At 37.9% G+C, this 16,022-nt stretch overlaps 1 protein-coding gene across 12 annotated transcripts in view; it reads left to right on the plus strand.

The window, feature by feature from the left end:
* The window catches only part of SCHIP1 (schwannomin interacting protein 1), a 520,084-nt gene that overhangs the window by 472,271 nt on the left and 31,791 nt on the right, over nt 1–16,022 (plus strand). For 2 of the 12 annotated variants that reach the window (XM_060767620.2, XM_060767618.2), the window contains exon 1: nt 10,311–10,802. The exons of 9 other annotated variants lie outside the window; for them this stretch is intronic. In XM_060767620.2, coding sequence (XP_060623603.2) covers nt 10,741–10,802 — 62 coding nt within the window. In that variant the 5' untranslated portion in view covers nt 10,311–10,740. Of the gene's footprint in view, nt 1–10,307; nt 10,803–16,022 lie in introns of those variants that run through there. One more of the 12 variants, XM_060767617.2, reaches the window with a different exon arrangement.

Consider the following 16,022-nt stretch of genomic DNA (forward strand, 5'->3'; position numbering starts at 1 on the left):
ATGTCAGTTACAAGGTACAAACAAGTACATGGCTTACACTTGGAACATAGCAAGGGAATTTTTTCCTTCCCACACTTGTCTCGGACAATGTAGTCATCCGGGATAGGGTTTATGAGCAATATTCATAACATTGGTCCTCTGAATGCATTGCTTTGTACATTTGAGTCTTGCTTCTCATTCTTAACGTAACTCAATACAATAATTCCCATGTGGTTTTCTAGACAGCAGATGAAGACCTGTTCAGCTTCAGCAAGATTGCTGTATCATGTGTCTTCAGAATGTCCCTTAGGACAGTTGACATAGATGGGATAAACTAAAGCATGTTGAACTGGATCATGGATCTGTCTAGACATACATCTTGTTTCCAGACACATATCTCTTGGGAGTCCACAAGCAGGAGATGATGGAAACATCCTTCCCCTGGTTGTGTGTGTGCAAACCAGACCTAGCGTGTATTATCCAGAGATGCATTGCCCCTGAAGCTGCCATTCCATTTTAATTGAAAGCTGTCCTGTCCTCGGGTGTGCTTAATCCCCTTTTAAAGCCATCTAAACCAGCTGCCATCACTGTATCATATGGCGGTGAATTCTGTAAGTTGATTATGCCGTATGTGAAGAAGCGCTTTCTTTTGTTTACTTTGAACCTAGTAGATTAATTGCAACAACCAGCTCCTAATTTTCTAATGGTTTCTTAACACTTTCTATAATAACAGTCACATTGTCCCATGGTCTCTTTTTCCTCCTTTCCCCACCAAAACTGGGAAAAAAAACAAACCAATATTTCACCCTTTACTGATAAAGAAAATGTTAGCTCTCCCCCACCATTAAAAAACCTATATGGCTTACCTTGTTTTTCTAGTTCTAAAGTAACTTTTTATGTTACCTAGGCTGTATAGGACATCCCAAATGTAGCACCACTAATAACGTAGTAGAGTATGAACATAGTGTTATAATGTGTGTAACGTCCCAGGAAACTATTCTTTCAGCTCAGCCCACTGTTGATGGACTGGAATTTGTGGATATATTCTAATTTCTCCTTCTTTTGTACTACTATTGTTGTGGTTGTTGTTCTTGTGGCTGTTGATGGTCCAAGATTGCTGTTATGAGACCTGAGATGGGATGCCCAGGATGACTAAAGTATTTTCTGACTGGTTTTAGTATTTTCCCATTCCTAATGTATGATTTATATCCGTTTATCCTCTGGTGCAAAGATTGGTCTGCTTGCCAAGTGTAGAGTTCTGATAGGCTCACTGATGATGGCTTATATCACATTAGAGGACGATCAAGTAAAAGTTTATCTAATATTATAGTGATGTGATTAGGTCTTGCGGTAATTTTTTCCAAGTAGATTTGTCAGTAGAGTTGGCATCTAGGCTTGTAGCAAGATCTTGTACTGCAGGAAGCTGTCTATAGGCAAGAGCTGTTCCTGGGCACTTCACCCCATGCATCCAATGAAATAAATATCTATAAAAGCTTATGCTACCAACTTCTTTCTCTCACTTAGTCTCAAAGGTGCTAAAAGATTCATTCAGCAAAGTTTTGCTGTTATTGTGTTGTACCTTCAACTTATTTCCAATTTATGATGACCCTAAGTAAAGCCTATCCAGGGTTTCTTAACAAGATTTGTTCAGAGGTGAATTGCCTTTGCCTTTCTCTGAGACTGAGAGACTATGACTTGGTCAGGTTTTCTCAGAGGTTTTTTTGTACAAGTCTTAGAAGTTTTTTGAAGCACTGATATCCAAGGCAAGGCTGCAAATCCTGGGAGCCAGGCACTAGGTGGCCCAATTCTCCACTGGGATAACCCGATTTTGGATTGGGAGAGTATGCACTGTGGTCATAGATATATTTTACTTCTCTCCCCACACTTTATGTGATCTGCACATGTTTCCTCCACACACACATATCCTCCCATCATAATTATAGTGATTTACTAGTTTAAATTAATGGGTGTGAACTGCACCATATCAAATTATACAGGAGAACTGCTTCATGAATGTTGACAAACTGTGGCATCTACTCTCACCATCCAGCTTTATGTCTATATGGCCATGAGCTTTAGCATAGAACAGTCCTCTTAGGCAAGGCAGCCACTATAACCTTAATGGGTTTATCTTAGTTTTTTTCCTCCCTAAAGGGATTTCTTAGTGCCAAATTATTACAAAAGCTATTGATTGTAAGAAGACAAATGATGCAATCTAGTTAGAAGTCATTAGGACACAAAAGGAAAACTAAGCTGCAGCTTTTAACTCTAATAACTAACTAACTTTAGAAAACTAAAAGTGAACATGATTTCGGAATCCCTTTTCTTTTCTTTTAACACATTATTTTCATCCTTTAGTTGATCAGTCATGATGAATACACAAGATTAGATCGTACTAGAATTATTACCTCCATAGTTTAATTAATACAGTGAAACTACATCAGCTGCTTTTCTACTTAAAAGCACAGATTGCAATCCCCACATAATAATCAGTGTTAAATGAGCTCATATATGAGATCACTCAGTTTCTGACTATAATGTCAAAGCTGGTAAGAAGTAATGGTGCTTTGTTTACTGCCTGGATGCACCATCCATTTGAAGTCTTGTTTTGTTGGTTTGACACTATGAGAGGTTCAAAAATGAAAAATGTGTGCTTTGTATTTGTCCTTGAAACATGTCATTTGCCTGACATTATAGGGATCACCCTGTTCGATATTTAGGATGATACACACACACACACATACACACACACACACACACCTGCTAAAGGTTTTGTTTCCAATTGTTTTTCTAGATGCCTCTATATTCTAAAGGCTAGAATTTACATTTCTGCATTTGCTTCTTGACCTGACAAAGTCTTCCAAACAGAGAAGACATTCATTAATTGGCAGCTCTACTGAGAATTTTTTTAGTTTCCTTTCTTCAAAAGGATATTATTGTTAAGATGTAGGCACTTACCAGTGTTTTTAATATTTAAGAAATTTCTAAATCTGTTTCTGTGATAGAAAAATGTTTACTTCATTCTTAGCTTCCACCATAATGTTTTAGATATCAGGCGATTTAACATGGATAGCTACAAAAAGTTGTTGACTGGATTTTGCAGCTCACCAAAAATCTAATCTGTTTTAGTATCAACTAATCATTGGTTGGAATAGATCTGTACTAAACTCCTTACATCTTGACATGAAGAAGAACGCAAACACTACATCAACAATTTTCAGTAGTTTCCTACTGAAAAGAGAGATCTTTCAAATGTGAATGCATGTATGTACATGCATCCTCACGCACTCCCAAATTATATTAAGACAAATAAGGTACTGTGTCATCAGTGGGTACTTGGTATCTGTTGGGGTTTCAGTTCAAGGACCCCCTGTGGATACCAAATTCAATGGATAGGCAAGTCCCAAGATATACAAAGACATAGTAAAATGGTGTCCCTTATGTAGAATTGCAAGGTTTGCTTTTTTAGAATTCTTCAGAATATTTTCAAACCATGGATGGTTGAATCTGTGGATACAGAATCTGTGAGTACAGAGGGCTGACTGCATGCATTCAATGCAGTGCAATATTGGGTATTACTTTTTGTGGACATCAATCCACTTCTCAGATGTGCTGAATATGTGAAATTAAAATGCCCTTTAAAGTAGCTGGTAGCATTTTGGGCATACAGTGTACAAGAGATGTTCTCGGAGAAGATTGGAAAGAAAAACATCTAAGTTGGGTTATATTTATACATTCCAGGCCAGTGGTAGAGGTCTGAACAAAGATAACAGTTTCATGGTACACAAAGTATATTAAGACACAGGTCCTTAAAACCACTTATGTAACAAAAGGAATCATGTCAGAAAAGGCTTTAACCCCAAAGAAACTGATTTTTGATAAGCATATTTATGACTTTCACTCATCAATACTAACTGACCACTTTAAAGAATACTACAAGCCGATTGAAAGACCTAAATCACCTCATTCAGCTCTCTGAAGATTTATGGCCAGGGTCATGATTTGCATCCTTTCTTCATCCCGTTACATTGTGTGTAATTACACTTAAAAATGTGTGGCTTTAATATCACTCTGACAGAGTGTATGAAAAAGTGGGTTAATATCCAAGGGAGATCATGCTAAAATAGAAATCACTCTTAAAGATGCTTCTAGATTCCTTCCCACAGCTATTTCTTTGAAATATTTAGTGAGACTGAGAGAGAGAGAGGTGTACACAATTTTAAATAAGTTAAAGTGAATAATTTGTTAATTGATTCAAAGACTGACATTCAGAAACAGAGGGATTAATATTGTAAAATATATCAAAGTAAAGAGGTTTTATGCCATATGCTTCTTTTCAGGCTGAGAAAATGCTCACATCCAGCCATCGAAGGCTGATTTACGCTGCTACCTTTCTGTAGTTGGCCTTATATAACACAGCATATACACAGCAGCTAAAGAAAAGATAGTGTGAAGAATCAGGACACTCAGTGATCTGGCAGACATGTTTGTTTGTTTATTAAAGCAATGTAGGTACAATTCTGAATACATTTGAGAATTATTATTATTAATTATTATTAAACTTTATTTGTACCCCGCTAGCATCTCCCAAAGGACTCGATGCGGCTCACAAAGGCCAAGGCCTCAACACAACAACAGCAAACAATAACAATACAATACAAAGCAAATTAAAAACATAAGCAATAACAAAACATTACACCATTACGCAATAAAAACCAGGGCCGGGCCAATGATGGGTACAGGTTAAAAAGTGCTGGGTGTGACAGGTGGTATGTTGGGATTCGGGGCAAGTGCAATGTGCAGAGAAATGACTGCTTTCTCCCTGTATGCTCCATACATGTAGTCTGTTTCACTGTGCCATTCTATACTTACATATATGTCTGCTTGGAGGACTTTGGCAGCATCAACCAACCTGACAAAGATAAAATCTCAGTGAGTGGAAATCCAAGCTGTTGACAGATCAAGTGATGAAAGACTAAAATTATGTCTATGTTTGTACGTGTGTACGTGTGTGAACTTATACATATGTGAGCCAATCCATCGTACAGTTACTGTATTTCTTTGATTCTAAGATGCCATTTATTGTAAGATGCACATTAATTTCAGTATAAACACCAACAAGGAAAAATACATAAGACATACCTGCAATTCTGAGACCACCCCATATTTCTAGATATTTATAAGAGGAAAAGTGTGTCTTAAAATAAAAGAAATATGCTGATTTTGTTGTTTATTAGTTCAGTCACTTCTGACGCTTCGTGACCCCATGGACCAGCCCATGCCAGAGCTCCCTCTCGGCTGTGGCTACCCGCAGCTCCTTCAAGGTCAAGCCAGTCACTTCAATGATACAATCCATCTATCCTGCCCTTTATCAGCCCCTCTTCCTTTTTCCTTCCATTTCCCCCAGCATCATATTCTCCATGCATTCCTGTCTTCTCATTATGTGGCCGAAGTACTTCATCTTTGCCTCTAATATCCTTCCCTCCAGTGAGCAGTAGGTATTATTTCCTGGAGTATGGACAGGTTTGATCTTCTTGTGGTCCAAGGCACTATCAAAATTTTCCTCCAACACCACAGTTCAAAAGTATCTATCTTCCTTTGCTCAGCCTTCCTTATGGTCCAGCTCTCACATACATAGGTTACTACGGGGAATGCCGCTGCTTTAACTATGTGGACCTTCATTGCCAGTGTGATATCTCTACTCTTCACTATTTTATTGAGATTGGTCATTACTCTCCTCCAAGAAGTAAAGGTCTTCTGATTTCCTGGCTGCGGTCTGCATCTGCAGTCATTTTCGCACCTAGAAATACAAAGCCTGCCACTGCCACCACAGTTTCTCCATTTATTTGCCAAATATCAATCAGTCTGGTTGCCATAATCTTGGATTTTTTTTTATGTTTAACTGCAACCCGGCTTTTGCACTTTCTTCTTTCGCCTTGGTTATAAGGCTCCTCAGCTCCTCCTCTTTTCAGCCATCAAAGTAATATCATCTGCATATATAAGGTTGCTAATGTTTAGTCCAGCAATTTTAACTTCAGCCTTGGATTCATTAAGCCCCACACGTTGCAATTAAACCCCACACATTGAATAGGTGAGGTGAGAGTATAGCCCTGCCATGGTCTGTTCTCACTGTTGCACTTTGGTGTTATATATATTCTTTTTCCATTCTTCACACTATGAATGCCATGTGCACATATATGGCTGTTTTCCATTTTCTTTCTAGGGCTTTTATTGAACCTGCTGTATTCAGTATTCTTTTGTGGTTGCATGAGATAGCCATCATGTCCTTATTGAATTGTCAACTGTACACACATGAAAAATGAATTCATTTGTAATGCAGGCATATTTAATTGTGACTCATTTTTCACTCCCACAGAGACATGCAAAAGGTTTGATTCTCCATCACGTTGCCATTATATGCAGCAAAAGGGGATTTGTAATCCTTTTTTTTTAAAAAAAATGTGAATGATGTTGGATGAGCAATTTCTAATTCCTTGCTTAATAAAAGTTGCAACATATTTTATAAAGCTGCTGCATAGTAAATGAAAGGGTTTTTTCCCTTTTGTTCCACTGATAATTGGCTTTTAGGTAGAAGTCAGTGTTATCATGGAAAGAGCAGAAAAAAGAATTAATTTTAGCAACACGAGGAAATGACATGCAGAGTCAGCTGTGAGGATGAGAGCCATAAAAAAGTAAAGCATATTAACATAATTTCTATGTGCAGAAAAGTAATTACATAGAAGCCTACTAGGACAGTAATTAAATTTGGATAGCCTTACATAATTTACATCTTCTTTTAAATTATTTTATAGTATATGTTAGAGAGACCTTATTTAGAGTTTCTAATATGTTTACTGCAGATCACAGACATTTTCTGTTAATTTCAGAAGAGATATAAAAGGAGGATTTTAAAAGCAGCTGTATTGATAATCGGTTGTCTGACATCAGTTATTGTTTCATAGTATTGTGTATCAAAATAATCCTCCTTCATTCTTATTCCTCTTGAAATTTTATGCACTTCTGAAGCACACACACATATATTAATAGTCTCAACATTTTAAGTGCTTTTTTGTGGGAGAAGGTGAAATTTGCAAACAGCTTTGGAAAGTATTATTATTGATGTCATATTGGAGTCAAAGACAAGGCACAAAGGGAACGTAGACGTCTCATCTTATTACTGATCTGGAAATACTAATCCAATTCTAGGTTGTAGAATTGTCAATACCTCCTCCTATAAAATCTTAAGTGAGGCAATTCCAGAGACATAAGGTTTGACAGCTTCTTCCCAGTAATTATTATTGCCTGCTCACCTTTGTTGGGTGAATGGCCATGAGTTGATCACATGCAAGTCCCATCCCCCATCTGTCCTCCCCCCCCCCCCCCCATTTCCACATACTTCTAAAACAGTTAATGGATGAAGTTCAACGAAGCCCATCATATGTCACAGAAAGACTTCCAGCTGTAATCCATGGTGTTTCATCAGTGAACTATCTCAGAAGTGTGGAGAAACAGGAATGGACATTCTTAAGAATGCAACCTTGGGTCTCCACTAGAGTAACTGGATTGAAGGGGGGAAATGAGCCCAGAAGTGGTGACTGTCTTAAGAACAGTGCCTTGGGTTTCCTCTAAGTGAATAGTTTAGGTGGGAGGAGAGATCCTGTGTGATGGGAGTAAGTAAATTCTTCATCTTCTTTAAAGTCGGAATTCCACACAAAGAAGACTATTTCCCTGCCTTCCTCTGCTTCCCCCAGCTTCGTCTCATGAAGTCCTAAGAGTATGTCAGTAACATTAGGAAGCAATGACTGTTACAATAAATCATAGTTATAGTTACCATGACAAGGATGTGCATTGGTGAGCTTCCCTCTATGGTGAGCTTCCCTTTGTGATCCACTACAATGCAATTTGCCCATGCAATTGGTGGGGATGAGAGACAGGGCCTTCTCAGTGGTGGCCTCTCATTTATGGAACTTCCTCCACAACAAAATTAGATCAGCCCCCTTTCTCCTGACCATCAGGAAAAAACTTGAATCGTGGCTTTGAACCAAGCCTTTGATCAGTAATTTGAGCAGTGCAATAAGGCGTACAAATACTCAGATATGGTTTTGCCAGTTCTAAAATATATCCTACAATATACGATGATTGTGGACTGTCTTCTTGTTCCCATCAAGTAATCTCCAAATATGACCCAGCTTATCTTCTAAGATGCAACAGGAATTGGTGTCTTTAGCGTATTTTGAGCCCTGGAGATCCATATTGTCTATGATATTTGAGGTAATCTATAGCCATTATGTTTATAGACACAGATGGGCATAATCTTCATAAATTGTCTAATTCCCATTTAAAGCTGCCCAAATGGAACTGATGTAATGATTCTGTAAAAAGAAACTTCTTTGGCAGAGGCCTTTTTTTACTGAGGTTTGAATCTGCTGACGGTTTATTATTTTATTATAGATTTTCCTTTTGTTGGGGTAACAAGGGCACCATATACTTACAAATAATCAAAGTACAACAATAAATAAATGTCCTACACCCATTGCCTTTTCCCTTGAGGAGACTCTATTATGGTTTGGATGTTTAACCTGATAACAACCCTTATTCTGTGTCATTTTGGGCTCTCCTCGTGGCATTTAACATGAAATTTAATTGATCTTCTGAAAGGATTTATGATATAATCTTCCAACAAGGAAAGTGGGTTCAATCTTGAAGATTTTGCTCATCGAAATTCACTGCATTTCAATATTTTCTTGAAATCTATTAATATCAGCAGGGATCTTTCTCATTCTGGGAAACTGAAACAAGTGTATCATTCATATATATATATTTCTTGCCCATTTTGCTGAAATATTATTTTAGCAAAACTAGTTCTATGTCATAGCCTTTTCTTCAAAATGTCCTCCTTTTTGCCATCGTTAGAATAAATTTAGTTATTCTGAGTAAGTTCATAAAGCAGAAAATGTTTGTGAGATGTGTCTATACAAATCATGCTCAAGGTGACATGACTGTGAGAGTAGTGCTTATGCAAAGAAGAGTCTGCCTATTGGAGTGATGTTGGGAAACTGTATAACTCCTTACTTGCTTTGCTCTTTTTACTTAGGCAAAGCAGTATTGTTACAAAGATCTGCCAATCATATTTTTAAAAGAAGGAAACTAAACAGTTGGAGATTTTAAAAATCCCACAGTAGTCTTAGTAAGCACAATCGAAAGTCATTCTTTAGAAGTCAACATTAGAAGGTGCCCCGTGCCTCTGTTGTGTTGAGCCTTCAAGTCGTTCCCAATTTATGGCAATCTCAAGAGGAACCTCTCATGGGATTTTCTTGGCAAGGTTTGTTCAGAGTGGTTTTGCTTTTGTTTTCTGTCAAGGCTGTGAGAGTGACTTGCCGAAGGTGGGTTTCTTTGGCTGAGCAGGGATTCAAACACAGGTCTTCAGAATCATAATTTATTTAGTTACTTTATTTCTCTACCCCAAAAGGAATTCAAGGCAGCTTACACAGAGGCAATTACTCAATGCCTTAAAACACATACAATTTCAAAAAAAATAAAATTAGATTAGATTAAAATTAAAAATATATATTAAACATTTTAAAACATTGCATTTTATATTAAAATCACACCATCCATAGTTGTAATCCAAGTTGTTCCATAGTAATTCCATATATTCCTGATCTGTTCATTGCACTGCACTATTCTCCGAAGGCCTGATCCCACAGCCAAGCTTTTACCTTTCTTCTGAAGGCTAGGAGGGAGGGGCTGATCTGGTGTTCACACCATTATTCAGTGCTCAAACCATTATTCATCAGTCTAACCCAGTATTCCCAGTTCTGACAGGCAGAAGTTGACTGGCCACAAACAGGACTCTTACTTCCCCTGCTACCTGAAGTCTGTTGAACTAGGATTGTCCAGAACTAAACATGAGACATTTCTGCATGCAAAGGCTGTGCACTACAACTGAGCTAAAGTTCCTGCTACTAAATATACTTCTGAATGTGAACTGGGAAAGCAGCCTTGTCCTTTCCGCCCTCCTACTTCTTTCATGAGGGTTGGGGTGGAGGTAGTTCCATATGCTGCTTTGAATCTCATGGAATTGCCTGGCATTTGAGTGATTTGAATGAAGATGTGGCAATTGATGTAAGCTCATAGCTCCTTTTGGTTCATTTTTATTTATGGCTATAGCGCATGTAGCCTTAACTTCTTTTCTATTTTGAAAATAGCAGGGTTGTGTGTGAGTGTGTGTATTCCCTCTCCCCCTGCTGTGTGCAGCCTGTTAGGAGGTTGTCCATCTATTTTTATCCTGTACTTCCAGCGGCCGGAGGAAAATTGTTGCTTTCCTTGTGTAACTGGCAAGGAAGCGCAATCAGCTGGCTGCAGCTCAAAGGCAAACCTTTACTTTATTAGGGAAAAAAGAAGCATACTTTGCAGTGGATCGTGGCAGCAAACTTCAGAAGTAGGTGATAGCAGCTGGTGAGAAGATCAATTTCCTGACAGGTCCAAGTGTCGGTGAAGAGGAAGCCTCTAACTGCACAGCATGGAAGCTGTTCTCTCCTCACTTGTGAAGGAAACACACACTGGGACATTTATCTGAATGAAGACGAAGGCTGGGGTTGCCTGCTTGACTTTGGGCTGCCTCCTCCCACTGCACTTTCCAGAATAAGCCATGAGAAAAGAAACATGGAGCATGGGGTAACAAGTGTTAGCTGGAGGAGGAGAAAGTGACTGCCTGGTTTCCTTGGGTCTTTAAGAGTTAAAGAATGCATTTGGACAGTGATGGAATGGATGACATCATGGCTGAAGTATCCACATTGGATATGGAAGGGAATTATAAAAAGGTAAGGGACAGAAAGGGCTCTTTTGTTTTGGAACAATCACGCCGGTTTTGCAGAAAGGAAAGAAATCAAAGCCATGCAGTTAACACCACACACACACAAAAGGCATTCATAAAGCATCCTTGAGGCTACAGACACTGCCTTGTGTTTTTGATCACAATAGTCTCATTTTATTTTGCTACATAGTGACATTTGTTGTCATGATCAACATTTGCACCAACTTTTTGTTAAATTCTGGACAAGAGTTCTGTATTCAGAGTGCCTTTTGTTATGCTATATAAAATACAGTATTTTAGCTGTCAGCAACAATATACATAGATTAAAATCAGCTGCTAGAAATATATTCATATGGATGCTGTTGGCTTGGCAATTCCTGTAACTCGGTAAAATGCTTAATTTTGATAAATGTTTGGAGACGTGTGTGACAGACTTTTTCTTTTCCCTTATTTCTCCAGAAGCCCTGTTTAGTAGAAACCTTTGAAATAGAACAGAACAAGGAGTTTGCCAGAATGTGGAGTGTTTATGTAAACTGCTGCATTGGCATGTCTTTAAAAAGCATGCCGGCTGTGATATGGAACTTTAAATATAGTAATTGTCTATGTCTGGTAATAACAGACATACTTAAAAATAACTTCAGTTGCATGGTTGAGGTCTTGACGTCAAATAACAAGTACATGCACGTCCTTATCTTCAGAGTGCTAAAACATCATTCTGTTTATGTGTTTCTTCTAAGCGATACTTGTTGGCTGAGAATATGTTCAAAGATTGTTATACATAGTCACTGGATATTCAAGTTTCTTCATGCATCTATGTTTGATCTTGGCTAAATGGAAAGTTAATAATTTTCAGGTTGATAGCTGTTTTACTCAGATCCAGTGGTCTTTTGGTACCTTAAAGGCTAAGGGCTCATTTACACTATACGGTTATAGCACTTTGATTCCATATTTACTGACATGGCTCCCTTAAGAAAAATCCTGAGTTGTAGTTTGTAGGGTTTTTTTTCTTAATGAGAATTCTAAATAACCCTAAATTGCAAATCCCAAGATTCAATAAGATGTGTTCATGGTGGTGCAAGTGAAATTATAGGACCATAATGATGTAATGTAAAGGGGGCATGACATATTTTGCACTGAGCATCGATATCTTATGAATTTTTTGACTTAATATCCAAGAGAACTTTCCAGAAGTTAGATTGCAACTCTATTTGCCATGTTGGCTAAGGCAGATGTGAATGGCAATCCAGTAATATCAGGGAGGTTACAAGGCTGTTTATCTCTTGTCTTAGTACAGCCTTCCCCAAGCTCATGCTTTGTGGATGTTTTGCTTTGACTCCCATTGACCCCACTGCTTATCTTAATGGTAAGGTTAATAAAATCTGGCTTATCTAGGACATATTGACAATGTTATCCAAGGGTTGTAGAATCATTCATGAGATTAGGCTGTGGCTGACGTTTTCATTCAAAAGGTTCAAAGATCAGTCTCTGACATTTCCAATTGAAGGGTCTCCTGTATCAGAACTGAGACCAGGAAATGCCATATTCATTAGAAAGTTGCTGGTCGAAATGGGCCAAATCTAAATCAGCTATAATGAAAGTTATATTCACAGATAGAGGTCTTAAACCTGCTAATTTACAATATGGAAGTCAAAATAAATAATCTTCCATGCAAGACAAGAAAGATCCCAAGTGATCACAAACAACAACATGCTAATCTCAGAGTAGGGACCTTTAAAAATATTTCTGGTTCCTCAAGAACCTAGACATTTGAAATCGTAGTCCTGATCTTAAAAGTAGATTATCACAGCCTTTAAATGGACTCTGTATTATCACAGGACTAAATAGACATGTTGGCTACATTTCAGAGGAAGGAACTAACAGAGCCATCTTGGGGTCCTTGTGGACAACAAGTTAAACATGAGCCAACAATGTGATGTTGCGGCAAAAAAAGCCAATGGGATTTTGGCCTGCATCAACAGGAGCCTAGTGTCTAGATCTAGGGAAGTAATGCTACCCCTCTATTCTGCCTTGGTTAGACCACACCTGGAATATTGTGTCCAATTCTGGGCACCACAGTTGAAGAGAGATATTGACAAACTGGAATGCGTCCAGATGAGGGCGAGTAAAATGATCAAGGGTCTGGAGAACAAGCCCTATGAGCAGTGGCTTAAAGAGCTGGGCATGTTTAGCCTGAAGAAGAAAAGGCTGAGAGGAGACATGATAGCCATGTATAAATATGTGAGAGGAAGTCATAGGGAGGAGGGAGCAAGCTTGTTTTCTGCTGCCCTGGAGATTAGGACACGGAACAATGGCTTCAAACTGAACATGAGGAAGAACTTCCTGACTGTGAGAGCCGTTCAGCAGTGGAACTCTCTGCCCTGGAGTGTGGCGGAGGCTCCTTCTTTGGAAGCTTTTAAACAGAGGCTGGATAGCCATCTGTCGGGGGTGCTTTGAATGCAATTTTCCTGCTTCTTGGCAGGGGGTTGAACTGGATGGCCCATAAGGTCTCATCCAACTCTATGATTCTATGATTCTGAGCAGGGTAACCATAAGTCAACAGGTGACTTGGACATTCACTCACAAATAGACACTATGAGTGGGGTTGGTCCATTAGTTTCAAATGTATATTCTCATGCAAAGGCTATTGAATTGCGAGTTACATACAATGAATGAGATGGCACACCAGGAATATAGTTTTACTTGTTCTGAATTCTAGGACATGTCTGTTGGTCTATTTGTGACCATATTTGTAATACTGTAAATACCAAGCATGTTATGTTTCCTAGAAAATATCCAATAATATTTCTATCCCAAAGGCCTTGCATGAATAACAAAGTGGGGAAGAGGGGCGGTGATACCCAATAAAAGGCCAGCTTAGCTCATATAAATACCATTTTTAGTTTGCACATATTCATTATAAAGCTTACTAAGGATGCACACTGTTAACATATAAAACCCATTTATTGGTAATATGTGAAATAAAGTGTACTTTAAAAGGATCAATAAAATTATCTTCTAATGTGTTATTGCTGCTAGATGAACAATCACCTAATGATCCTGTTGGGATTCAAACACTCCTTAACAATTCAGACAAAATGATAGGAAATAGGTTGGCTAAATTTCTGAAACACCATAAAAGAAGCAATAAAACACAGAAAGGCTGCACAGCTCATCCGATGGGGTTTGTGTGAAGCTCAGCAAGAGAGGAACAGATCAAAATACATTCTTTGAAACAAAATACTATATCTAGAGACTTTGTCACTAGAAGTTCCCCTCACCTGCTAAAGCTGCAAACCTTATCTGGTAATTTGTTCTTTCAGTGTTATAGTTTGACTTTCATACTGTAATAAAGAGAACAATTTTGTTCACTAGCTCTCCTAAGGGCAAGAAAAGTCAAAATGAATTTATAGGAAACTATGTTTAGGTTGATCACAAGGAGTTTGTCGTGTTCACTGGCTGTATTATTAGATATGGGAATGGTGGGCCAAATCCCCATTCAGCTTGCTCACTGGGTGGCTTTGAGCATCTCTCTTCATCTCCCACATTGCAGGTTGATTTCATGTTAACATTCTGCTCAGAGAACTTTGGAAAAAGGGTGAATGCATACATTTAATTAAATTTCCATTAAGCAAGCTGTCTGGGGAGCCAGCGGAGTAGTTTCCCTGGCAGTTTTTATGGGAACCAGGAAAGTGTGTCTCTCGGAGAGGATGACAGGCATGTTCTCTTTGTCTCTGATTTGTGAATAGCAAGCCTGAACAGAGCTTTAGATACATTAACCATATACATTCTTTTGATACAAATTTGTCGTACTAAATGCATTAAGGCCACTACAAGAAAACATCATCCTGTATCCTGTTAAATAAACAACATGAAGCCTGGATAAAGATGATGACAAAATCTGAGTGCTTAGTAGACTGCTATTATCTGAATTTATGGTATGTTCTACTAGTGTTGTTACCATATTGTCTATCAGAGGCATGTGTCTACATTTTATTTCTTTCATTTTCAGAGTAGTAATATTGTTAAACATCTTGAAAAAAATATGTGCAATAATGGTGACTCCAACTATATTGTTCCAATAGAACTGTGTTCCCTGTCTTATAAAATATATCTGGGAAAATTCAGGTCATCTTTCTCTTATATAGAACAAAATGTAATCCATGCTATAAATACAACTATGATATAAAATATTCATACATCAAAAGTATTTCCATGTTGAGATTTTCTCTGACTATCCAGGCAGTCATTGCAAATTTTATACTGTAAGTGGGAAAGCATACATTAACTTCAATAAATAAGTTTGTGTTCAACATGGATGACTTCGAAGCAGTCCACATTCTGCTGCGATTTTATCTGTTATAGCACATGGTTTTATATATTGAAGAGGCAAGTTCAAATTTTCATTCTTTCACAGAGATTGTGATTGTTCTTGACAAGTCTTTGGCCTAATTCAGATAGAATACTATGTACAAAAAGTATCTAAGCTGCCTTGGGTCCCTGTATCAGAAGAAAAGTGGGATAAAAATAAAGTAAAATAAATAAAGCCTTTGACAATACATCAAAATAAATAAAAATAAATATATTGCAGGATAGGAGAAGATGGAGGCATACATGAGCAAAACAATCAAGAGACTGGAAAACACCTCTTGCCCTTGAGTGAAAAGTTAAAATCTTTGTGCTCTTTAGTTTAGGAAACAGAAGAGTAGTAGAAGGGTGTTAATACCATCGTACAAGTATATAAAATCATGTATCATATCAAGATAATTGGAAGGAGAGGAGCTTTGATGAGGATGAATGATATGAGATCAAAAAAAAAGGAAGTACTATATGACCTGCAGAAGAATTTGTTGTCAGATGATGTGGTAGTCATCAATTTGAATGACTTTAAAAGAAGATGAATCACTGATATTCAATGTGGCTATATTACTTCCAGTATCAGATATGCCTAAATATCTGTATGCCTATTCCTCTACATATGTATGCAGTATGTGTCTATATCTGTATACCAGTTACTGAGCAACATAAGCAAGAGAATGCTATTTCCGTCATGTCCTACTTATAGGCATCCTGTAGGCAACTATTTGGTTACAATGTGCTACATTAGACAGGCCTTCAGTCTGGTCCCATATAGCAGTTTTTACATGCTTATCATATGAATATTTCATTCCATACATGGGTTAATGGGTAAACAAATTTAGTTCACAATTTCTAGCTTCCCCTTCCCCAT

Source organism: Anolis sagrei, chromosome 3, assembly GCF_037176765.1.
Source record: "Anolis sagrei isolate rAnoSag1 chromosome 3, rAnoSag1.mat, whole genome shotgun sequence".
In the NCBI taxonomy this organism is placed as follows: Eukaryota; Metazoa; Chordata; class Lepidosauria; order Squamata; family Dactyloidae; genus Anolis; species Anolis sagrei.